We start from the raw sequence: 26,446 nt of genomic DNA on the forward strand, positions 1-26,446 counted from the left end.
CTTTTTTCTTTCTTTCTTTCTTTTCTTTCTTTCTTCTTTTTTTCTTTCTTCTTTCTTTCTTTCTTTCTTTCTTTCTTTCTTTCTTTCTTCCTTTCTTTCTTTCTTTCTTTTTTCTTTCTTTCTTTCTTTCTTTCTTTTCTTTCTTTCTTCTTTCTTTCTTTTCTTTCTTTCTTCTTTCTTTCTTTCTTTCTTTCTTTTTTCTTTCTTTCTTTCTTTTCTTTCTTTCTTCTTTTTTTCTTTCTTCTTTCTTTCTTTCTTTCTTTCTTTCTTTCTTTCTTTCTTTCTTTCTTTCTTTTTTCAGTCTTTGTTCTCTTTGCTTTTCAGTTTTGGAGGTTTCTGTTGAGATATCCTCAAGCTCAGAAATTGTTTCCCAGGTTGTGTCCAGTCTACTAACAAGACCATCAAAGGCATTCTTTATTTGTTACAATATTTTTTATCTCTAGTATTTCTTTTCGTGTTCTTTCTTAGGATTTCCATCTCTCTGCTTACGTTACCCATCTGTTCTTGCATGCTGTCTGCTTCATCCTTAGAGGCCTTAGCACATTCATCATCGTTGTTTCAAATTCCCGGTCTGATAAATCCCACATCCCTGCTGGGTCTGGAGATCCAACTCCAGAGAGAGGAGAAGGGTGATGTATGAGGATGACAGCCAGGCAGCAGGTCTAGAGAGTCAAGAATGTTGGTGCAGAATAGGGAGCTCTAGGAGGGACCCCAAGGAGAAAATGGACCCAACAATTTATCTGATAAAATGGTTTGGCAGTATAGAAATTTTGAATGAGAGATGTATTTTATAGAGTGGTTGGAGTTTGTGGGAAAATTTAGCCACAAGGTTAAGAAAATGATTGAATTTTAAAAAGAGACAATTATTAACTCCAAGAAAAACAAAATATCAGAAAGGAAATGTAATAATAGAATACCACTTAGCTCAGCAATATACACTGTCAGAGTGATAAATTCTAAATATGGACTGAATTCCAAATCATAATTTCATTGGGGTGGAAGGGGCAGAAAGGGATGTGCTATGAGATCTTAAATTTTGTTTTTAAAGATTTTATTTATTTGAGAGAGAGAGTGCGCATGAGCAGGGAGGGTGGGGAGGGGCAGAGGGAGAGGCAGAAACAGACTCCCTGCTGAGCAGGGAGTCCCCTGCAGGGCTGGATCCCAGGACCCCAAGGTCATGACCTGAGCCCAAGTCAGACACTTAACTCACTGAGCCACCCAGGCACCCCTCAAATTTTTATATACTGTAATAAGAAGTCAATAGATAATGTTTAAAGTTGCTAAGCCCAGAGAAAGCAGTGGAACTGTATTAGACATGGTAGATAATAAATATTGGCCATAATCATTATTATTTCTACTACTAATAGCTGTCTTTAATATAGGAGGTTGTGAAGGTGTTGTCAAGTGGCTTATCACATTTCTGGTGCCCTGTGGCTCATGCACTCCTGGTGGTTGTCCTAGGGATTGCTCAGTGGTCAGCGGTGTTGCTGTTATGATTATCTTCCCATTCACAAAGTATGGTTCACAGGAAGGGATCCAGGGACCCAGATAGTTCAGAAAAGATGGATGTGCGCGCCTCTATATTGTCCCCATGCCTGGATGTGGCTCAGTTGTAACTCAAAAGGATATGATTTTGGAGGTGTTTCCCAAGGAGGTGTTTCCCAAGAATGGAAACCCATTCTCTTATTTAAAAAACTTGAGCTGACCTTTGAGCAGAATGAGAGTCTTTAGGAGATCACATTTGCTGGGCAGAATTGAAACCAAGGGGTGAACTGAATGTCACCTTCTCGAGGCCCCATCGGACACTTGAGGGCCACAGGAATGTGTGTGCGGTAACCTAGAGAGGTAGAACAAAAGCAGCAACAATGAGATTCCCGTAAAGGCATGAAGACTTGTAACTCCCACAGTGCCTCGTGAGTACTTGAACGGGTCCTGAAAGTGGATATTGTGTCAGCCTTGAGCCCATGTCCAGCTGTCAACAGTGGTAGATCTGAGAGACCAGGACAAATGGTTAGTTGTGCCAGAAGGGGCAGAATGAGGATGTGATGAGAAGGAGCAAGGATAGTTCTGCTGGGTCCAGAACTGCCCCCAGGAGCAGGAAGGCTTGGCAGTAGGGGCACTTGGGTTGCCTGAGAGCTGGATTTCCCTCCTGGGAGGTAAATTGAGTGTTATCTGACTTGAATGGCCAAGCAGGCCTCTCCTTGGTTTGGAGGATGAAACCCAAGTGCTCTGAGAAGCCTCCAGAATCAACCCAACTGCCAGGTGGTCTGTGTCAAATTCAAAGATGTGGTCCTCTCTCCAAACCTGGAGCCCAGGAGTCCTCCAGTCCAGATTACCTCCAGACAGCCCTCGCAGTGGGGGGCCCTGGGCTCTGTGCACTGAAAGCTGGCTGGGGAAAGGTGAGGTAACCTAGAGAGATCTTCAAGAGAGGCATTGGCTCCCCTCAACCTCCCTGTGCTTTCTTCACCTGTATTTATTTGTATGGTCAGAGCCTAGTTCCAAAGAAATCAAGGTGGATTAGCCATCTTGACGGACATCTGCTCAGTTGTCACCCTTCTATCCAGCCACGGCCGTCTATTTCTGTGTGGCATGGCTGTCGGTGCCTTGGAAGTGGCCACTTTGCCCCCTGCTTGATCTTTTGTTTAGATTCATGTCAGTAAGTAAGAGGTATTTTACTGTTGAAGAATGAGACACAGGCTGGCGGCCCGGGGCGGGGGGAGGGAGAGCCCAGGTAATTCAGGCGCTGACATAGCAATATTTGCCTTGGTCAGCCAGATTCTAACATGCGGCTTCTTTGCTTCATTACTTCCAGAGACCAGAGAGAGGGTCTTTTGGTTCGAAGAGCTTTAGAGGCAGAGAGCTCTCTGAAGCTTTTAATATAATTTATTCTGACATGATTTAATATATGCTTTCCTTTTAATATAAATAAAACCCAAATACACAATGTTTGCCAACATTGCACTGATTTTCTTTCTTAAAGAGGTTTTAACTATTCCCTGTAAGGACCCAACTTCTCGATTCATTACTTATTTTTCACCTGGAAATTTCTTATGGCAACAGTGAAAGTGGGTGCTCATCTGATGATATTTCTTCAAGAAGTCAACGTCGGGGTGCCTGGGTGGCTTGGTTAAGAGACCGACTCTTGATTTCTGCTCAGGTCATGATCTCAGGGTCAAGGGATAGAACCCCCACCTTAGGCTCTGCACTTAGTGGGGAGTCTGCTTCTCTCCTTCTCCCTCTCCCTCTGCCCCTCCACTCTCTCTCTAAAATAAGTAAATAAATCTTTAAAAAATCTTAAAAGGGTCATCTGGGTGACTCAGTCATTAAGCGTCTGCTTTCGGCTCAGGTCATGATCCCAGGGTCCTGGGATCGAGCCCTGTATTGGGGTGCCTTCTCAGCGGGAAGCCTGCTTCTCCCTCTCCCACTCCCCCTGCTTGTGTTCCCTCTCTTGCTGTGTCTCTCTCTGTCAAATACATAAATAAAATCTTAAAAAAATATATTAAAAAAATCAACTTCTCTCCTGTCATACCTCCCTTGGAGGTTATGACTAGTGGGCCAGGTACAGTCAGAGAGATCTGCAGAATCCAATCAAATGTCATTTTGATGGGTTCAAATGGATTCATGGACCACAGGGAGACAATGAAAAGAATTCATAATAGAATCAAGTAAATAGTCAAGTGGCTACCAGCCTAACTGTGACTTAGGTACAGTCATTTAGCTTAAGAATGAGGTCGTGTGTAACTTGAATTCAAGCAACTTAGTAAGATCACCCTGTAAAATTATGGTTAATGTTAATCTGTTAGAAGCACTTTACAAATAAATGCATATTGTAAGAAAAATTATCCCTTTAGCTATATTCCTAATATTAAGAAAACTGGGTCAATCCTTTTGAGTTAGTTTGAGCCAGACAAATAATGTCATGGTGAATTTATATGTCACCAAGATTGTTGGGAAATATCAACTTCCTGTGACAAATGTAGCTTATAACTCCAAGTGAACAAACACCATTTTGTACCATAAACATTCTCCCAAATGTAGTTACATATTAGTCTTAAGATTGTAAGTCAAAATCCTTGAACTATAAGAATAAAACTTTCAGTACTTTTTAGCAAACTAGACAGGATTTTAACTCTGATGACAAGATGCAGAAAGTGGATAGAATTAGCTTACATTATTTGTTCACAGGTGTGTAAATATTCACTATTATTTCTTCTACCTAATAAGATTTAATGGTTACCTCAAGACTTGTTTCTTCAGGGCACCTGTGTCAACAATCTGCAGTTTTTCCAGGATTCTTCTTTAGCAACAGCTAACTGGGTCTTAGAGATTCTGCTGCCTCCCACATTTTCTAGCCAAAGCTGAATGAAAGAATTTGTGGTGTACAATCTGTTTCACAATCCCATTCGGAAAACATGGACTCAGACTCACATTGGCGCCATGATTAGGGAAGGTGGCTCTGTTTCTCCTTGTCCTGGGGAATGACAATTCCTGTTCTTAGATCCTGCCACAGTCTCTGGTCAACTTGCAAAATGGCTAGCTTAAAGAAAACCTCAAGAGTTTGCTCGGAAATCCTCTAATTGATTAGAATTACTTCATTGTTCCCTTAGTGGATGTTATAGATTGAATTGTATCTTCCAAAAAAGATCAATTCAATGCCTAATTTCTAGTACCTCAGAATATGATCTTATTTGGAATCAGAGTCTTTGCGGATTTATCCGGGTGAAGATGAGGTCATTATGGTGGACCCTAATTCAATATGAGCTGTAACCTTATAAAAAGGGGAAACTTGGACAGACACATACAGGAGGAAGATGATGTGAAGACACAGGGAGGCAATGTGAAGGTGGAGGCGAAGATGGATGAAGGCAGCTGCAAGCCAAAGAGCTCTAAGGATTGCTAGGTGCCACCAGAAGCTAGGAAGAGGCAAGGAAGTGTTCCACCCAGAGTCTCAGGGGAATGACAGCCCGGCCAACACCCTGATTTTAGACTTCTAGCCTCCAGAAATGGAAGAGGGTACATTTCCATTGTTTTAAGGCACCCAGTTTGTCGGACTTTGTTATGGCAGCTCTAGTGGGTCCTTTAAACCTGAGGATGATGCAGAATTGAGAACAGAGATATGAATCAAACCAAACCCAACATATGACTTAGTGTGTGAAATCTGGGAATAATGTGTGCAGTCGGTATCTGTCTCAGCCTGCCTTCCCTTCCCTAGAAAGCAGAGCTACAATGATGGCTTTGGGGCGGGTCATTCATTTTGACAAGCAATCCCAGGGGATAGGAGTAAAGCAATAGAACGGGTGCAGGTCCTGGGATTGAGCCTCGTGTTGGGCTCCCTGCTCAGCGGGGAGTCTGCTTCTCCCTCTCCTGTCTGGCTACCCCCCCACCCCACGTGCTCGTTCTTTCTGTCTCCCTCTAATAAATAAAATATTTTTTTTAAAAAGTGGAAAAGAAGCAGAAGCACTAGTGTCTTTTTCCCACTGGATTTCCTCTCCATGGTGTCACATCCCTTACGTCCTGGGGTCTGTGCATATGGGAATGCAGAGCTAGGGGAATGCAGAGCGGTCCCCAGGAGTGCTTTGCTATGGGTCTGAGACAAGGATGAGAAGCAAGAGAGGTGGGGGTGCAGGGGGATGTGGGCTGTCAGGCTTACCTGAGCGGAGCTGGTGGGCTACAACCATGGCTGGAGCCCAGGCTGAGAGGCTGTGACTAGCACATGAGAGTCATCCCAAAGTACTTGGAGACTTTGTCTTATTAGGGTACTGGGCAACTGATTTAGATTTTAAGCTGAAAAGCCCAAGAGAATTTTAGCCTATAAACAGCACTGGAGGGGTGCCTGGGTGGCTCAGCCGTTAGGCATTAGGCGTCTGCCTTCGGCCCAGGTCATGATCCCAGGGTCCTGGGATCGAGCCCCGCATCCGGCTCCCTGCTCTGCGGGAAGCCGGTTTCCCCCTCTCCCACTCCCCCTGCTTGTGTTCCCTATCTCGCTGTGTCTCTCTCTGTCAAATACATAAATAAAATCTTAAAAAAAAAAAACAAAACAGGGCGCCTGGGTGGCTCAGTTGGTTAAGCGACTGCCTTCAGCTCAGGTCATGATCCTGGAGTCCCGGGATCGAGTCCCGCATCAGGCTCCCTGCTCAGCGGGGAGTCTGCTTCTCCCTCTGACCCTCTTCCCTCTCGTGCTCTCTATCTCTCATTCTCTCTCTCTCAAATAAATAAATAAAATCTTTAAAAAAAAAAAAACAAACCCAAAACCAGCACTGGAACACTGAGAGAACTTACCCATCATATTTATAAACTTCATTTATTAGATTTGTAAGAATTGTTTAAGTGCTTGCAAAAACTGTTTGGTTTGCTAGACAATTGCATTAGTTCAAAAAGAAAATTAAGTGCATTGGATTTATCAATACAGTTAAAATATTTAAAGGAATTTAATTGTTATAAAAGTCTCCTTAAAAATTACTGTGAACATTTGTGAAATTTATAAGTTGAACTTGTCTCTAAATTGACCCTGAAAACTTAGGGAAAACCAGGCCTTTGAATGATTTGAATATTAACTTTAAATCCCAAAGTAGCTCCTGCATCATCTTTTTTATACAAACAAGCTACTCCTAAAGACTAAAAAAATTCATAATTATATCTTCCAATGCTATAGAAATCTTTTTTCTCCTATCTTGTTCATCTGAAAAATGAGTTCTTCAAAAGTGGGATAAACCCAAGATATCTATTTATTTTGCAACTTAAATTTTGTATCAGTTGGGGTTCTTTGGCTGCAAACAAGGAAAATCAATTTTGGCAAAGTAAAGGGAATTTCCTGAAGGATCCTGAGTAGTTCAGAGAATTAACGAAAAGGCTGAGATCCAGCCTCTGAAATGGATAGAAATCCAGTCGGCCCTGGAGTCTAAGCAGGGTGTGTGGACTCGGCCCTGGGCAGATTCATTTGCAGGTGTCAGAGGCCACTCTGGCTTTTATCTGACAAGAGGACTTAATACTGGGAGTTGGGTGCTTGCCAAATTCATGAAAGGCTGGAGGAGTGGGCTGTAGACCACCACCACAAGGCTGACCTCCTCCAGAAGCACTCACTTTGCCCCTGCCGGGAAGTCAGAGGGTCCTACAAGCTGTCCTTCCTCCCCGACCAGCCTCGCCTTTCGGAGGACCAGAGCATCTAAGTCTCCCACAAGTCTGTCCTGCTGCTAGAATGACTAGAGGTCAAGCCACGTTCTCCCGGCATGCACTGGAGAGTCTTTCTTACCGCCTGGGGCCAGCCCAGTATCCTCAGCCCTGGCCCTGACTTTGTTTTGCTCCATTGCTGTGGAGCAACGGCCTGACAACTAGTGGTGTAAGACCATGAGCATGTCATTATGTCACTGATTCTGTGGGTCAAGAATATACAGATGGCGCACAGAGGATAGGGCTGTCTCTGCTCCGTGGGGTCTGGGAATACTCCAGCAGCTGGATTCCGGAGTCCCCAGAAGGCTTCTTTGCTCACACATCAGGTGCCTGACTGAAGGACAGCTCCATCGGGGCAGCTGACCAGAGCATGTGCATGTGGTCTCTCTGGGACGCCATCTTGGGTGGTGGAATTTCTCACATGGAGCCTCGGTTCTTCACATACACAGGTTCCGTTGAGCAAGATGGAAACAACTTGGCCTTTCATGACCCAGCCTTGGAAGTCACACAGCACAACACTTCTGCTCTGGTCAAAGCGGTCACAAGCCTGCTTGGATTCAAGGGGAGGGAGGCAGACCCTGCCTCTTCATTGGAGGAGTGTCAAGAATTGGCAGCATTGTACTCCTCCGAGGTGACACTCATGGTCCTCCATGAAGCTCCACTGTCCCATTTGCTAGAGATCAGCCTGGGATCCTACACCTGGAGTGCCCTAGCCAGTGCGCTACTGCAAGTGGGTTACTGCAACACGAATCCTCACAGCCCTGGGGTGGAGGGGCAGTCCTGGGTCAGCCAGAGAATCTGGGCTGGTCCCCTCTAGCCAGAGCAACCTCATAATCCACCCTGATGTGCAATATACATGTTCCCATTTCCTAGGTGTACACAAGGTGGAGAAAGTTGGGGTCTGCTCCACTACACCATAAGCTCCTTGCAGATGAGAGCTTTGTTTGCTTTCTTCATCACTATATCCCCATAGTGCTTGACCCATAGCAAGTGCTCAACAAACAGTTGTTGAATGTATGAATGAATGAATGAATGAATGAATGAATTTGCTTTACAGCTCAGCCTGGCTTTGTCTGTCAGGGAAGGGCTATTCATAGGTAGTTACCAGGAATTTCCTGAGGTAGGGGGGCGTTCTCCCCGACCTGAGGGCTTTGATTCCACGGGGTGGGTCACCTTTACTCCTCTATCCAAGGGTTCTAGGTTCTCCTCATTGCTTTGGGTCCCACTAGCAATTGGTGCCTCGTTAGGCTCCAACCAGCTGAGAAAGCAGAGAAAAGTAAGTGTGAGGAGGAAGGGAGGCAAAGCAGAAGCACATCAGCCGAAAAGGTGTCCAGCTCCCCTCTTTCCTTCTGGGCCCTCCCTCATCAGGATAGCCTTTGGCAGGCCTTTCACGGCCATGTAGGCTCTTCCTAGCAGGAACCTCAAAACCCTCCCAGCTTCTATCCAGCGCTGGACACATTTTTAGGTATTGGTTAGAGCTGCACCCCACTTAGTGGACCAATTTCTGTTTTAGACTGCCCAGGCTGCTCTAATAGAAATCATAGACAAGGTGGCTTATAAACAACATTTATTTCTCATAGTTCTGGAGGCCAGGAAGTCCAAGATCAAGGAGCCTGCAGATTGGGTGTCTGGTGAGAACCCACTTCCTCATAGACAGCTGTGTTCTCACTGTGTCCTCACATGCACACGGGGTGAGGGAACTCTGTGTGATCTCTCTTATAAGAGCACTGATCCCCCCCGCTCAAGAGCACTGATTCCATACCTGAGGGCTCCATCTTCATGACCTAATCACCTCACAAAGGCCCTACCTCCTAACACCATCACCTTGGGGACTAGGATTTCAACGTATGAACTTTGGGGGACGCAAACATCCAGTTTATAGTACCTACCTTCCCCCTAACCCCCACCATAGGCTACTCCTAAAGCTCTGGGCATCTGATCTTAAGGCCCGATTCCATACCCCAGTCCAGCTGTGAGGTCATGGCCAGAGCAGGGAAGCTCTCCTCCGTTGGTGTTCCCATCTGGAACGTTCCTGCCTTTCTCCTGGGCTGCGTTGAGGTCATAAAAGGAAGCTCTCTCTGCAAGCCCTAAAGTCTTCTCACAGGGAGGGAGTGCATGTGCTTTTGGTTGTTCAAGGGCTGTCATATTTATCTGTTTTCCCAGCCCTTGCCCCATTTCTGGGATATAGTAGATCCTCACCTCATATTTGTTCATTGAAGGAAATAATTGAAGTATGTATGTATGTATGTATTTGAGAGGGAGAGAGCTCCCGAGAAAGGAGGAGCAGGAGCGGGGGGTGGGGGGGAGGAGGAAGAGGGAGAGGGAGAAGTAGACTCCTGGCTGAGCAGGGAGCCCTCGGGGCTCAATGCCTGGATCCTGGAATCATGACCTGAGCTCAAGGCAAGACGCTTAACTGACTAAGCCGCCCAGAGACCCCTGAAGTAATTTTTAATTGTCCTGGTTTTTCAGGTCAAGAAACAGAGGCACAGAAGGATGACCTAAGCTCAGAGTGGCAGGAAAACTTTCATACTGACACTTGCCGAATTGCCAATTATCTCTTGGCCTCCAGATGCCCTCATTTCCTATGGTCCGAGTCAGTTGGAACAACGAGGCCCAAGGATCCAATTCGAACCCTAGCTACAACAGAGCGCAACCTTTGTAAACTCAGCATCTCTCTCTCCGAAACTCAATCAGTTCCTGCTCATTTAATTTCTTCCCCAATTCTGAGGGAGGTTTGGCTCCCGGTGCTGGGTCTGCAAGTCAGGGTCTAGGAGGCAGAGTGGACATTTCTGGCCTAGCAGTGCAGGGAAGAGCCGAGACCAGCCTGCTGGGAGTAAGATGATCAGGGCCGACTTGTCCTGCGGGGGCCCAGTGCCAACAGCACGCAAGGCTCTCTCCACGTCTCTCCTGTGTCTGCCAGGTTCCCCTGCATGGTGGGTGTGTTGTGCATGTGTCCAGATAGATCTCCGTTCTTGGCCTCCGGAAGGGCAGGTCGGGAAGAGTGGAGCTAGCAGGGAGTGTGCTATGAGAGACATTCATTAGGACAAACAGCTCGTGGGGGTAAATACACAAAAACCAAATTGAGTAACATTCTAATGCATAGGAAAACAAGCCCTTGGGCAGCTTGTGCCAGATGAGGTAAATGGAAAAACATGATGTCACTGTCAGGCAGGAGTCTCTCTGGTGCCCCTCCCGCCCTCCCCTTTTCTCTGTGTCTCCTCTTTCCGTCATCCTTTATTGCCTCCCTCCCTCTCCCCACTCCTGTCATCTCAGGGTCAGCTCCCCTCCTTGTTCTCCTGGGGGCATCTTCTCTCCTTCCCCAGAGCCCTTCTGACAAGACCCAAGCAGGCAATCTTCAGTTCTTTAAGAGAAACTCCTCAACAGTGAGGGGCAAACCACCAGTAAGGTACCAAATCCCTTGGTTTCCAAGGGCACTACATTGGCCTTTGGACAGGTGATAAGCATCTCAAAGCCCCCTCCCCAAGGGAGAAGGAGTCTCTAACGGTGGAACTTCCTTCCCCATCTTATGAGTGGGTGAGGTGTTCCGGGGACCCTATTCTGGAGTCCTTGACATCATATCCTACAGATCTGAAACAAGGCTGGCAAATTCCGGATTCTGCCGAGTAGAAGTATTTGGGGAGGTGGGAAAGGAAAGGACAAAGTCAGCTTGGCTCAGAAGCAAGTCTGGCCCACAGTCTGGCCTGTAGGACTGTTCCCTGCCCCCCTCCAGCCTGGAGCAGGTGCTCAGCAGACATGGACAGGATGCTTTGTCCTCGCTCGGTCCAGTCAGATCTCATGATCCCCTCCTTCGCCGCAGCTGCTGGCGGCTTTCTCCTCACCTCTCTCCCTCCCTTGCCTGCTGCTTACCCCTCTACTTCTCCCTACACCCCCAGGCACTACTCCTTGTACTTCCTGGTAATTCCATCACCAGGCATTTGACCTAATTTTGGGTGCACAGCTTACCAAGCACGGCAGATGGAAGGCATCAGAATCCCCAAATGAAGGGCTGGCGTGGGCCGTTTGCCTGAGTCAGACGGGTGATGCTCAAAGCATAGGAATAGCCATGGGGGATAGGTTTCCCACTCCCCTTGCCGTGCTGCGAGCTCCTTTCGGGCGGGAGTGGGTCGGCTCTGTTTATGCTGCATCCCCAGTGGGCACTTTGCTCATTGTGCAAAGCCCTGTGCCCAGGGGGCACTTTAACAAACCTGCTGTTGCATTAACCATGTCCAGTCTTGTCTGGGGCCCCTGCTGCCTTAGAAGCTTGCTCAGAAGAGTTGCAGTTGCCAGAGGCATCCATCCAGGTGTGTGTCCACCTGAATTCCTCCTTTTTAAGTAATCCTTCCCATTAAACAGTTACGTGTGTGTCCAGGACCGCGTAGTGTGTTGCACTTCAGGACCCATCATCTCATGGCCCCGTCTTACAGTGGACAGAGCAGGGTCCATATTCCCCATGATGCAGGCAGGCAGGGGAAGGACCCAGAACTCCTCTGTCTCCTGGCCTGCAAGTCTGCTTGCTACTACGCATGCAGGTACCCCAAGCCTTCTTCCCTCACATTTCCACTTCCCTGCAGTCCACCTCACCGGAAAGGGAATCCACTCTCCTTCCCTCTGTCCTGACCAGCCCCTTGGCTTTCAGCCTGGCCCTTCATCTGGTCCCGCATCTCAACCAGCCCTTGCTTCCCTTGTCCAGGCTGCTCAGATTCCACAAATGTGGACCAGCACACCTCTCAGTCTCAGCCAGGGCTCCCATTCCTGCTCTCACATCCCTCCCACCGTGGCCTAGGCCATCTTGGGGCTCTGGCCTGAGAATTGGCCTTGCCCTTCACACCACCCCCACCCCTTCCCTTTAACACTGATTTAGTGGCTGTTTTCCAGCAACCACTTAGCTTTTTGAGATATCTAAGAATAATACACCTCCTCTGACTATTTCAGACATTATCTGCTCTGCTCAGTGTATTAGGGTTTGCACTGCAAAGCCCTAATTAAAATTGCTTACCTTTCCTTCATAGTTCCCCCATTCCCCCCCAACCCCTGTCGCCCCAGGCTGGCTAGGAACAAAACAGCAGCAAAGGAGGAGGCATGTGGTTCCCTTAACAGCGGTCATTGTGTCTTCCACTTTGCCCTCTCTTCTCCTGACCAAGAGAGCTAAGGGGGGGTGGGGTGGAGGGTGTGCGGGCCAGTGTTGCTAGAAGGTCAAGGGTGCCCTGGGCAGGTGAGTGTACCGTGGGGGAAAGGTACTCCCAGTGGAAATCTAGAGTGACTGCTCTGTGGGGCTGCTTCATCCTGGGTGGTTTGCTGAACACTTTCCCCTCTCAGTTGTGAAAGAGATAAGAATATGCCTCCCACGGGGCGCCTGGGTGGCTCAGATTGTTAAGTGTCTGCCGTCGGCTCAGGTCATGATCCCAGGGTCCTGGGATCAAGCCCCGCATCGGGCTCCCTGCTTGGCGGGGAGCCTGCTTCTCCCTCTCCCTCTACCATTCCCTCTACTTGTGCTCTCTCGCTCTCTCTGACAAATAAATAAATAAAATCTTAAAAAAAAAAAAAAAAAGAATATGCCTCCCACAAAATATACCACTTGGGCATAAAGATTATTTTGAGCTGAAGGCAATTGAGAATCAAAAGATGCAGAAAGAAACCTTCTCAGAGCTTCCCTTATCTGACTCTAAAAGCAAAAAAATCCGGGAAAGAAGGCTGTGATAAATTCCTTCTTCAGGCCAGACCTTCTCCCAGAAGGGAGAATGTGAATAAAATCTACCTCAAAGCCCTTCTTCAGGGTGGTTTTAAGGCCCTGAAGGAAACAGGAAGTTCACTCATAATTGTGTAGAAAAAATGCTATCACAAACTTTATCTCGAGTGTTCTCCTAAAAACCCATTTATTTTTTCCTAAAAGCCCTTTCTTCCCCACCCTCTCTCCTATTGAGTTCGGTGCATAATCTCTTAACTTCAACCATTTAATGAGCCAGCTACTTCCGGCAGCTACCATGTGTATACAAATAAACTTTGTCCTCTCGGGAATCTGTCTTTTGTCATTTTAATTCACAGACCCCAGATATAGAACCTAAGTGGGGAGAGGAAAAGTTTTTCCTTCCCAACAGCTGCATGTCGTGATGTGGAGGGTGACAGGCAACGGCTCGGCTTCCGCTCCCTGTTATCAGATGCTGGTCTGCAGCCGGAGGCACCCAACGCACTGTCTGTGGACACCTGCAGATGATTTTCACTTAGAAGAACACAGTCTGGGGCACCTGGGTGGCTCAGTCAGTTGAGTGTCCGCCTTCAGCTCGGTTCATGGTTTCAGGGGCCAGGGCTCAAGCCCCACGTGGATCCCCACGTCAGGCTCCCTGCCCAACGGGGAGTCTGCTTCTCCCTCTGCTCTTCCCCCACCCCTGCTTGTGCTCTCTCTCTCTCAAATAAACAAATAAAATCTTAAAAAAAAAAAAAAGAAGAGCACAATCTTCCTCTGCCCATTATCTCAGCCTCCAAAGTGAATATATTTAGCTTTCATCTGAAGAGGTTTACAGAGGTCGATCTATATATAATTTTTTTTTAAAAAACTTACTGCTTTATAACCTTTACACACAACAACCCTACTCGTACTCATTATTTTTCACAGCAACCCTGAACTGGAAATACAGCTGTTAAAATCGAGGCCTCTAACAAGCAAGGGTTTGTCACCAAATCCCAGTCTGATGGTCTTCATTTTTTTTTTAAAGATTTTATTTATTTATTTGAGAGAGAGAGAGTGAGAGAGAGAGAGCACATGAGAGGGGGGAGGGTCAGAGGGAGAAGCAGACCCCCTACTGAGCAGGGTGCCCGATGCGGGACTCAATCCAGGGACTCCAGGATCATGACCTGAGCCGAAGGCAGTGGCTTAACCAACTGAGCCACCCAGGTGCCCAGTCTGATGGTCTTTAATTCATCCCTTGTTGGGTTCCCATTAAACCTCTGTAGTTCTACAAGTCACACAAACACAGTTAAAAAGAAGTAGGGCGCTTCCCAGGGGAGGTCAGGGGCTGGCCCCGCCATAGCGGCCGTAGCGGCCTGAGTGGTGGCCTTGGGTAGGGTGAGACGCTGGAGCGGTGGTGGTCTCTGGAGGTCTCACCTCTATTGCCATTGCTCTGGCCTTTGGTCCAAGAATGACACATTCCATTGCAAATCAGGGGCCCAGGGAGGAAGGTGGAACTGCCTCATGGGGTTATACCAGGGCCAGTTACCTCCTAAACAAATCCCCTTCAATGGAAACCCCTTTAGCCTGCGTGAGTTCATCCCTGTGGTAGTCCTCTTTGGTCCTGTCTCTTGTCGCTGACCTGTTACCACAGAGAGTGGACGACCTGGCGCTCTTGGGCAATGTGGCCACATCGGGGCGCTAGCCAGGATTTTCCGGCGGCGCTGAGACCCGTATGACAGAAGACAGGGCTGAGTCCGCACTTGAGGGTAGAGAATTCCAAGCCGGATTCTGATCTGTCAGCCCAGGCTACTCAGGAATCCTCCCCCCGATGAAGAACCCCTTCCTGGGATTCCGGCCATGAATATGGATGGCCGTTCTGTCATCCTGCGGTTTGTGCAAACAAAATGTCTCCCCCAGGCTGGGCTGAAGCAGGTGGGAGAGTAAGTGATGGGGAGACACGGAAGTGATGGATTTTGGCCAGCAGCCGCCATAGGGGAGTGTGAAAAGAGAAAGGAAACAGCAATTGCACAAAGCAATCTGGAGGCTTTCCCGGCAAGCAGCCAGAGGTGTTAACAGTGAGGGTTGTCGGCTAGGAAGGACTCCGGGCAGGGAGGCCAGAATCCCGCCTTGCCTTTCAGAAGCAGAGGAGGAAACAAATGAAGTAGTTTGTTTGCAGATTCCTCCGGTGACTTCTCTGGGATGAGAAGAGTCTGTCTGCGGTAAAAGGGAGATTTATACCCTGGAAAGGAGGAAAGGTAGAGAGTGCTTTCCTATGTTTGCTGCTTCCTAATTGCCTTCCACTCAAAGTGGCATCTTTTGGGGTGGTGTAATTCCGCTACCCTACATTCTGTCGCAGGCTTACACTTTTACTGCCCACCTCAGTCAGCCTCAGAAAGCTCTCTGCCCCTTTCTTCAGGCTTCGCTCTCAGTCTAGGTAAGCTGGTGAAGGATCTCTGGCTAGGGCAACACGTTGTTCTTTCCACGTAACGTGGTTGCAGGTGATAATGAAATGCAGTGATGGGACAGATGTCGGGGCTCTGGGACAGACTTGAGTGGGAGGGCGGGGGAGGTGTCTATTGTGGGAGCTTTGTTCACTCCGCCTGGGGGACATCTGCCACTCTCATGAGAGGTCTAGCCCTGGCTGCTTTTTTATCTGACCAGGTCCCATTAGGTTTTAAGAGATGAGGTTTTGTTCATACAATCCTCCATATATGCATGTCTTTGTAATGATGAGTTATCATAAGAGTGTTCCAGCCCTTTTGACCCAATTCTGCAAGCCAGAAGTTAAGCTCCCTGTGATTGAGGGGGCTTGCCCTTCATTAAAGCAATGACCATCCTTGGCATAGCATCCTCCACTTGCAGATTCAGGCTGAAATGTCTTCTGCATGCACAAGGCAGACTCATCTCATTGTCGAGTCTAATACATAAATCACAGCTCGGAACCACGGGACCCAAATGTAAAATGCAGTATCTGGCACCACTAGAGATAAATAAATTACCTGTAATCTGGAAAGCAGGTCATCTTGATCCTCCACTCTGTTCTGGTGACTTCAGTGATTGATTTTGCTAAACTCAGATGAAGCAGAAGGACATTCAGGTTCAGGGCTTCAAGTGGAATGAAAGCGATTGAGCCAAGAGATGAGATAATGAAACTCTTTGCAAAAGGAGGTGAACAGAGGAACCGTGATTCCTGGCTCCCCAAGGGCTTCTGCCGAGTCCTTCATGAGGCTCTACTCTGCTTCTTGACTTCAGAGTTTGAGAGACACTATTGTTTCTGTTTAATAAACACTACTTTTTTGTTTAGGGCAGTTTAAGTGGGTTCGCAAACCATCTCTGATTTGATCTGAAAGTGACCTGCCCACAAGACTCCACGGGGCCTGGAGTTCTGTGAGGGCCACTCCTTTAGTTTGAGAAGATGAAGACCTCACTGAAGGGAAATATTATTGTAAAAAGATGAAGGCCAGTATCAGCCCACAGCATTCTAGAACTGTGCTATCCGATAGAAGGTAGGGGGGGGGGGGTGGGGGGAAGAAGGAGAATACCAGGCACCCAGGTAACTTAAAGAGTTTGTATTTGTCAGCCACATTTAAAAAGTAAAAGAGACAGGTGAAGTCAGCCCTAATACATTTTATTTAATACAAGATATCACACATTATAATTTTAATATGCAGTTATATTAAATATTAAAATATGCAGTCCACCATAGTGGAGAAATCAGGAACCTTCCTGTGGTCAGGGGACATTTGTTGGCTGGATAAACTATCCTGCTCACAGATTTTGATGGAAGTTTAATTATACCAACATCTTGGTGTCCTTGGTCTCTGAATGTCTGTTCCCAGTAGGTATGTCAGACCCTGCGTGTGTGCCAAGCCACAGGGACCTCTCCTGGCCCTGATTCACCTTGGCCCTGCCCAGGTTGGGTCAGCGGAGGAGATAAGGTTGGCCCCCTGAGGTGGTTGCACATCTTGCCCTGCCACCTGGCATTCATTCCTCTCTCGAGTTTGTTTTCACCCAACTCTGGCCCAAATGTGGGCTTTACGTACATCCTTCCAAAGCCCGTCACATCACAAAACTACTCAGCCCCCTCCCTTTTCTCTAAGCGCTGCTTGAAGGAAGCCACTGTGATGTTATGCCAGAGTATGAATGGATGCTGAGGGGACAAGGCTCCCCTACACACAGGTCAGGTTTGGGGGTTTAATGCTGGCTCCTGCAGGCAAGGCCGGGACGGACGAAGGCAGGCGAGTCAAGCTCTTCTCAGTTGCAAGTAAGAGAGTCCACCCAGGGAAGATGCACACAAAGGGGCATTATTCTACAGTCGTGGGGGATCTGATGAGAACCATACCTCCTGTATGGTCGGGTCCCTACAAGGGACTGAGACAGGGAGAAACCTGACCAGCACTTGGGCAGCTTCTATCTGTCTCCCGTTTTCTTCTCCCCCCAACCCCGTGGTTAGGAACACATGATTACACTGGTCACCCCATAGTTCCAAAGTTGGCTTGTCCTCAGTTCAAGCAACAGCAAAGACCGACAGGCATCTCTGCATCTTTTTTTTTTTTTTTTTTTTAAGATTTTACTTATTTATTTGAGAGAGAGTGCATGAGACAGAGAGAGCACGAGCAGTGGGGGGAAGGGGAGCGGGGGAGGGAGAAGCAAGCTTCCCGCGGAGCAGGGAGCCCAATGTGAGACTCGATCCCAGGACCCTGAGATCATGACCTGAACCAAAGGCAGATGCTTAACCGACTGAGCCACCCAGGCGCCCCTGAAATGTTAATCTCATCTGAAAACACTCTCATAGAAAAATCTAGAATAATGTTTGACCAAATATCCGGGCACCTTGGTCCAATCAGGTTGGAATACTAAAGAAACCATCATATCCTCTAATCATATCTAGTAGGAGTCCATATGTGAGGACTGGGTCTTTTCCTTCCTTCTCACCTCTTGGAGGGACCGCCCCCACCCCCGAAAACCATCTTCTGAAGGTTGGAGCTGGGTATGGCTCAGCCTAACTGTTGACATCCTCAGTTCCCAGTCTTGTTTCTTGCTTCATGTGGCCATTCCTCAGGAAGCTGCACCTCCGAAGGGGGGTGGGTTTCTGGTAATGACTTCCTAAAGCAGCCCGTCATGCTTGCGGCACAATTACACCAGTGGTAATAACCACGCTGACAGAATGAGCGGTTAGTTAGTTTGCAGATCTGTCAGCAGGCTTGGCTCTTGTGAGCGGGCCATGATTTACTGAGGAAAGGGATCTCAGGTGTTAGATTGCCTAACACCTGCCTCAGCATGCATGTTTTTATTGTTATGTTTTAATAGTGCTGCATATTCTTAAGATTTCCATGGTACATTGCTGTGTTGCTTCAGCTTGGCTGTAAATGTTGACATAAAACAGACTCTCACACAACTTTAGAATTGCAGGAGGCACAGATAGTCCGATGTCACAAATATATTCACCATGTAGTAGAGGGTTAACTTCCCAGGTCCCTGTTTCTCAAACCTTGTACATTCCGAAGGAAGGCCTAACTTCAGAAGGACTGGCCCTTGACCGGCTTCTGGGAACGATTCCTGAGCCTTTGGATTCTCCTGAGAAGAGTGTTTTTGTACAACTGAGGCCAAGGCCATACTGTCTCGGTTTGACCTGGAGTGGGGTGCTGGACACATAGTAGCTCATATTAGTCACACGGTCCTACCCAACTGACCTGATCCTTTTTTTTTTTTTAAAGATTTTATTTATTTATTCATGAGAGAGAGAGAGAGAGAGAGGCAGAGGGATGTGAGACTCGATCCCAGGACCCTGGGACCACAACCTGAGCCGAAGGCATTTGCTCAACCATCTGAGCCACCCAGGCGCCCCCAACTGACCTGATCCTTAATAAAAATCCTGGCTGCCGAGGCTGGGGTGATACCCCCTGGTTGTCACATGTTGTTGCTGGGAGAATTAGTACGTCCCCGTGGAACTTCCTAGGGAGGGGACTCCTGAGATCTTGTGCCTGGTTTCTCCTGGAGTTTGGCTGCCCCCCTTTTCCCTTTGCTGATTTGATCTGTATTCTTTCACTGTAATAAACCATAACTGTGAGTGTGACAGCTCTTCTGAGTCCTGTGAGTCCTTCTAGTGAATTATTGAGGCTGGAGGATGGTCTTGGGGACCCCCTTCCGAACAGTTACTTGACTGAGAACTCTGTTGTGGGGAGCAGTGGTGGAGAAGTGACTTTGGGGAGTGTTAATGGCAGGAAATTAATAAGGAAAGGGCTGGAACTGGGCCCTGGAGGGCTCCCTAGGGGGGTAACTGTGGCGGTCTCTGATTTCCTCCTCAGACGTTTTATATATTTGCCCCATTTATCCACCCAAACCATTAAGATCTGCTAGGGCAGGTCTTTCTTCTACCCCCTTTACCCCCATAGTGCCTAGCACACTGTCCTGCAATGCCGATGGTACCCTGCCCAGATGCCCTTCAGCAGGTGAGGTGAGTGGACCCATTGCCCAGCTGCTCTGGGTTTTGGCTGCCGAGTGGCTCACAGCTGCTCCTAGGAGAACTGGCTTTGGCTGAATGCACTCTGTCCCTCCACCGCCCTGATGGCCACCAGTGACTAGCTGACATGGGGCCACAAAGGCTGTCGGCTTTTCCTCAAGGAGGCATCAACTCCCTGGTGCAATTCAGGCTCCCGAGCTCTCGGTGGCGTCAGGCTGCAGCTGGCCTGTACCCGGGCCACACGCTGGCTGAGCATTCTTCCCCAGCCTTCCCCAGTCCGCTTCCCGTCCTCCCCCTCTGCTTAGGGCATTCCTTCCATCAATCACCTGCTGAGGAACCCCCATCTCAGGGACTGATTTGAGGGAACCAAGTTGAGACGGTGATGGATGTTGGAAACCCCACAACCACGTTTGATACCATGCCAACGGCATGAACCAACTCAACATGGCTCCCAGTGTCTGTTTCCGCAAAGGCATTTCTCAGTCATTTACAACTCTTAGTACTGAGCCCATGAATTCAGATGGAGAAGATGTAAACCATTTATGGTTCACTTGCTAGCTGCTCTGGGAGACCAGAAGTGAAGCAATTGTTGAAGAGGTTTGCTCTTAGCCACAAGCTTGTCATTCACACGCTTCGGCCTTCCCACAGTGGTGACTCGCACCTTGACCGACCGCTTCCTTCCCTTCCCCCTCATTTCCCTATCCCTCTAGCAGTGTCGTCTGAGCTCATTCCTCCCACTCCCCAATTACTTGCACTTGATTTTTTGTCTCAGGATTTGCCTCTGAAGGAAACTAAGCCAGTGCCCCATCCTACTTTCCTTACTGCACAGATCAGGCCCCATGCTGGGCAGCAGCTGTCTGGACGGGTGGAACACCACGTCCAACGTCAGTCTGCGGAGAACTGGAGAACTGTCTGGCGTGGAAAACTCACAGTTAAGTGTCAGAAGTGTTGGGAGTAGAAGACAGGAGACAGGATCAATTTGTGAATGAATGGATATAGAGTTGACCCTTGAGCACAGGGCTCAGAGGCGCCTGACGGGTCTTACAAAAGGGTGAACTTCAGTTGAGGGGACTCTTGGGCACCTGTGAAGTGTGGCTCGGGCAGGCATTTGTGGGTGTTGGCTCCCCCAAATCTCATGACGTTGGCCCCTTTAGGACTGGTGCCACCTTTGGCTCAGCCTTCCTCAGAAGGATTGGAGTTAACTCCGAGACCTGGTTTGAAATTTATAGGATGGACACCACGCCCGACTCAGGTGGTTCTGGAATCACTTCCCTGACTACCAATCCATATAGATTCTCCACTCCCCTCCCCTCCCCTCTGGCTGACTGCAACCCCTCAAAACCCTGGCTTCAGGGATGCAGGGAGAAGCCAGCCAGGCTCCAATGAATCAACCGCTGCCCAAGACCGCTGCCCATAATACGTAAATGAATGAGAGCATACTTAAATGAATAAAGGAATCTGTGTTCCAATAAAACTTTATTTGGCCCGTCCTGATCAAGTTTAATAGATCTTTTGAAAACATGAGTAGTTATAACAATTCCTCTATAACAACAATTATATATGAACTCCTGGTCAAGGTCAGCAGCTTGGTCCTTTACCAAAAAAGTAAAGCCGCCCTCTGAGGACAAATGGCACATGAGGAGCGGTGGATAGTTCCTTTTCTTTAAAAAAAAAAAAAAAAAGAAAAAGAAAAAGAAAAAAAAAACTCAAACACTTCATATTTACATATTTTCCATTAAAAATTATGGTCAGTGTGATTAATTCTTTTTAAATATAAGTTTCTAATGTGTTGCAGGTTTTAATGTACAACTCTTAGTTAGCTGATAGGTTTAAGGTGCTGTCAAGGTGAGGGTGAACACAGCCCAAGGCCAATGCTGGGGAGTCCTCTGTTTACAGGCTGGCTAGACCTCCCATGGGTATCTTTGGGGGTGCAGGGGGGAGCAGAATACCAATAGTGGGAATGGCGGAGCATTCCAGGGGATGGACTATGCTTCCGCAGAGGGCTTGCTGTGCCCACACACCATCACCCCAGGCTCTGTGTGCGAGGACAGCTTGGGTGTGCCTGCTCTAACTCAGACTGAAGTTATGAGGGGCGTGGCTGCTTGGAAGCCCTTCCTGTGTCCTGGGGTCTCTACGCTGGTGCCTGACCCCTGAGGACTTTTGTGGTCGGCACCCTGCCTTTCCCATCTTCCTACATTGCTGGGTTCCTTGCCCCTAAGGCCACTGGCTTTCCATGCCTTTCTTTAGGGACAGCTCTTTGCCAGGGCTAAATGGTTATCAAAATCAAGGTCAGTATTCACGAAGCACGATAGGTCCTGTGTGAAATCTCTCCTAACACATTTGTTCTGTGGCGGGCACCTCGTGGCCTTGTTTACTCCAAATGAGCAATTCGTGCCAAGAACATTAGTTCCCGGGGTAGGCTGGGAGAAGAGTTCTATGTGTCTGCGGGTGGGTTTCGTGTATGTGGCTGGGTGTTGGGCTGGAGGCGTTACTGGAACTGCTGTCTTCAAACTCACCTGTGCACGACATCCCCTGGGGAACTGGGGCCATGACCTTGCACCCGTGCATGTGTCAGGAAAGTGCATAGGGAGTTCTGGAGGAGGTGTGTGCCCAGGCCTGGAAGATGAGTTCTTGGACCCACAGATCCCAAACTGGTGTGAGCCAAGGTGTTCAGACCACACAGGGGTGTGGCAGGTGGAACTACTGAAGTACTTGAGGGACCAGAAAATATCTGGTTGGTCAGTGGGGTAAAACTGGCTCAGTTTCCCATTTTGGATTATAAGCAACATTGCTCTGAACAAAAGATGGGATAGGTCAGATGGTGATGGGCAGGGAAGAAACATCCTGGACCGTTTTCGAATTGGAAAGCCACAGGGACCCCAGCAGAGGAAGACAGTTTAGAGGGGACAGACACTGGCCTAGGAGACTGGGCTTCAAGCCTCTCCCTGGTGGTAAGCACATCACTTGGCTTCTGGGGGCCTCACTGTCAGTGAGGCCGGATGGTTTCAACACCATGCCAGCAAGGTTCCTCTGCACCTAGCCAGGTGGGAGGGCTTGCAGACTGCTGTCTAAGACACTGTGCTCCCCTGCACACCGTCACCTGTAAAACGCAAGGGCCCCCTCTTCGCTGGGAAAGTGATCAACCCCCAAACTAGGCTCCTGTTCAAACCTGCTCCCAGAGGTTAAAGGCTAGTTATTAAGGCAGTTTAAGAAATGGACATTCCTCTCCCTCCTCGGATCCTTCCTGTGTTTTGCTAACCCCAAGGCAGCAGAGACGGGTGAAGGGGCGGTGGAGGTACGGGGTGGAGGGCGGCCAGCCCCTTCCTGCCAGGCCCGGCTTCCCTGGGTGGCCTCCGCTTAGGGGGCCTGGAGCTCCCCCCTCTCCCTCACCACCTTTCTTTGGAGAAGGCCTCGGTCTGCACGAGATCGCCGGGGTGCTCAGGGATGCACGCGCCGTTGAGGTCACCCAGTTTATTGTCCGGCAGGTCTTCGGGCTTGGTGCAGAGCTTCAGGGCGCGGGAGATGAACATGTCCAGGTCGAACTGGGGGCTGGCGCCCCCGTCGATGGAGGCCGGGCGGCCGGGCGGAGAGGCAGACAGGCGGCGCTCGGGGCTGTCGGGGGGCGGGCTGGCGTGCTCGGGGCCGCCCTGCGTGCTCTTGACCCACTGCGCGATCTCCAGGAAGAGGCTGGCCGGCTCGTCCTCACGCGGCCCGGCGTCGGCGGCCACCCCGGAGCTCGGGGGAGCCCCGGCCGCCTGCTTCCAGTGCGACAGGTCCAGGATGAGCTTGGGCTCTGAGTAGTGGTGCGGCTTGCTGTCGCGCCACAGCAGCTTGTCCAGGTAGGAAGGCGAGCCGACCTTGTAGTCGCAGGAGCGCCCGTAGTCGGCCTCGAAGGCGCGCTCCATGGACGAGTGCGAGCGCTCCAGGAAGCGCTCCGAGCTGCCCTGCGAGTCCTTGCGCGGGTCCACCTGCACGTCCTCCGCCAGGGGCGCCGAGCCCGCGCGTGGGTCGCGCTGCACCTCGCTCGTGTCCTGGCACCGGTCTGGCCTCCACTCCAGGTCCGATGACAGGCTCACAGGGTACCTGCGAGGGTGCAGACAGACGGAATGGTGGGTGACTGGACCCCCGGGTGAGTTGCCTTCCCCGGGGGAGCCAAGCCCCCTCATCCCTGTCTGCCACGCACAGACTGGCTTTCCGTTCCTTCCCTGTCCCTCTGGTCCTGTGACCGCCCCCGCCCTCCCCCGGGGTCCGGTGAAGGGACTGATGTTTTTGGCTTAACCCTTGTATTCTTCTGTACTCATTCAATACCCTGCAGGTGTTTCTTGAGCACCTTACTGTGTACCAGGCGCTGGCATTGCCAGGCACGGCAGTGAACAAAACAACAAAGCCCCTGTCCTCCTGGAACCTCCTTTCAAACGGATCCCACCAGTGCAGTGCTCCTCAAACTCTGACCTGCACGCAAATCGCCGGGGGCCCTTGCTGAGTAGCAGCTCTTGATCCAGTAGCTCTGAGGTGGGGCCAGAGATTCTGTGTTTCTAGCAAGCTCCCAGGTGATGCTGATACTGCTGGTCCAGGGACCACACTTTGAGTAGCAGGGCCCTTATGAGTGCTCCTCAGGCCTGGTTCAGATTAGAATCACCCCACATCCTGATTCAGTAGGTCTCGACTGGGGCTCTGCATCAGCACGGTTTTAACACATCCCCAGGTGATGCTAAGGTACAGTCAGGGCTAAGATCTCTTGCCTTAGTGGGTCTGGTTAGATGCCCCCCGCCCCCCAGCACCCTGCATCAATGCAGTGTAGGTGGAAAGATTCTAGACACCCTCAGGAGAGGCCAAAGATCCTTGGAATTCTGCCTTCTGTCAACTGCCCTGCAGTCAGGGAGAGCAAAGTCAGCCAGCCAAGAGCAAATGAAGGGCAGGTGTGCAGGCCATCAGCTCGAGCTGGGCCCTCTCCTCCCTGTGCCAGGTGCTCTATGCAGAACCGTGTGGAGGGAGCCAACAACCAGCTGCTCATGGTACAGGATGCCTCGTGCTCGCATGGGAAAAGCCAACGCACCTAGGACAGGCAGGTTTGGCTGTGAAAGGGCAGGCGCCCAGAGCGGTCCACACGATGTGGTTTGCGTGGCACAGGGAGGCCCCAGGACTGCCTGCCCACTGCCCAGTGACACCATGAGGGCAGGAGTCACCCCCCAGAGTGAACACCGCCTCCTCCCACAAGGGTCCTAAAAATCGCAGAGATTTCTAGGAGGAAGAACTTGCAAAGACCCTAATCCCTGGCTGCTACACACCGAGGGCCAAACATTGGTTCTCTGAAGTCTTCACAGAGACTCTGTGGAGTTAGGATGATCACGCTGCCTTACAGAGGAGGATGCTGGTGCTCATCCAAGGTTAAGCCATTTGCCCAAGGCAGGGGGGGGCCTGTAGGAAGGAGTCTGCCCATGGACTGCCCATCTCCTTCATGCAGGGATGATGGGAAAGTCAGAAGCAGAACCGTGTCAGGTTTAGAAATGGTCAGAGTTGGTGGGCAGTGGCCAAAGAAACCCTGCGACAGTTTTCCTGGCCCCAGCCCTGCACCACAGCCATGACAAGCATGGGATGGGCCTCTCGGGGCCAGCGCTCTGTGCCCTCAAGTGCCATGGAGCAGAGGGGGAGGGGCGACAGGGACCACAGTCAAGGGCGGGAAAAGCATGGGGGCGGCAGAAGGAAGAGTCTTCATTAATCTCTATTTGCTGGCACCTCTTGATAACAACAATCGACGACAACAAACCCACAAACCTGTCCGAAAATAGCAGAGCGCTGCCCTGGCCCTCCCTCCATGCCTCCTCACTCTGAAACCTATCATCTGCCAAATGACTGACAAGGAGAACTTGCTCATCTGTCACTTATGTAACTAGCTGTCACCTTCCCACAGCAGCGGGGCTCCCACTTAGGCCCCCTCGGAGTCCTAGCTGCTAAGCCCTTGACTTCTATTTCTAAACTGAGCCGCTCTCGGCTCTCCCTCCCCGGATTAGCAGATGGTGATGCCCAAATGTTTAGCTGCCTGATCTCAACATCAGAATAGGAAGGGACCCGAAAAATCCTAACATGCCTACACAGAGATTTGTTAAAAAAATGTGTGTTCTACCCAACACTGAATCACTGGTAGTGACTTCCGGGCACACTGTGTGGGGAAGGATTCGGAGGCCCGGGCCAGTTTAGCAGGCAAGAGTCCTGTGATTGCTCAGCAGCGTCTGACATAGATGCAGATCAAGGAGGCCCCGCATGAGGCAGGCATTAACCGTGTGGCGAAATGCTAGTCTCTACCCTCTCTGAGCTGTGGCTCCATCATGTGTCACTGGGCAGTAATGATAATGGCACCCCCCCCCCCCCTTAATGGCACTCTTGGGAGGTGCCAACGATGAGGACTCTGGGAAAGTGTTATGCGGGAATAAACGTCACGTTGTCTCCTTGTTGTGCACTGGCACAGTCTACTTTTCTCGGGCAGATTCCCAGTCTGCTAGAAGTGAGTTCCAGTGATGGGTACTCTTTAAATGTCGCTGAACAATGTATTGAACCCTGGCTCTAGTATATGGAGGGTGGGGAGGAAAGGGGTAGTGGCTGTGTCGCACAAAGGAAGGCCCCTGACCCACACATGCTCATCTACTGGGAGTGCCTGGGGACAAGAGAGAAAGGCAGGAAGCTAAGTGCGGGAAAGCACCCCATGGGCTATGGAGCTTGGGAGATAGAGGATCAGAGGCAAAACAGAAATGGGAGGATGAGAACGTGAATTCTAGACTCCAGGGCTGGGGGCTCCTGGAACCGCACCTGTCCCAGTTGGAGAGCTGGCTCTGGTTGGCGGCCATCAGCAGGATGTCGTCGATCTCATCTTCAATGCGGAAGGGGTGCTGTGAGGTGGGCTCGTCCTCCGGGCATGAGTATGGGCTCATGTAGGGGTGCTGCAGCCCCATCTCTGCTGTTAGGCGATCCATGGGGTTAAAGGTCAGGATCTTCTCTAGAAAGTCGATGGCTGCGGGGAGCAAAACAGGACATGAAAGTCATTCACTGCCCTGCCTAGCAGAGACATTTTTTTTGTACTTTCCCATTTGTAAAAAGGTTTTTAGCCATTCTCCTTTCTTGTGACCCTCACCACAATCCAGTGACGAACTCAGAGC

General features: G+C 49.7%; 1 protein-coding gene across 5 annotated transcripts in view; it reads right to left on the reverse strand.

The window, feature by feature from the left end:
• Positions 1-20,764: 20,764 nt before the first annotated feature.
• Positions 20,765-26,446, reverse strand: part of MAPK4 (mitogen-activated protein kinase 4) — a 141,384-nt gene continuing 135,702 nt past the window's right edge. For all 5 annotated transcript variants that reach the window (XM_073898224.1, XM_073898225.1, XM_025886876.2 and 2 more), the window contains 2 exons: positions 26,100-26,301; positions 20,765-23,378 (listed from right to left, as the gene is read on the reverse strand). In XM_073898224.1, the coding sequence (XP_073754325.1) occupies positions 22,682-23,378; positions 26,100-26,301 (899 nt within the window). In that variant the 3' untranslated portion in view covers positions 20,765-22,681. The remainder of the gene's footprint in view (positions 23,379-26,099; positions 26,302-26,446) is intronic.

The sequence above is a fragment of the Callorhinus ursinus genome, unplaced genomic scaffold, assembly GCF_003265705.2.
Source record: "Callorhinus ursinus isolate GAN/ISIS: 27379988/994484 unplaced genomic scaffold, GSC_fseal_2.0 scaffold11, whole genome shotgun sequence".
Taxonomy (NCBI): Eukaryota; Metazoa; Chordata; class Mammalia; order Carnivora; family Otariidae; genus Callorhinus; species Callorhinus ursinus.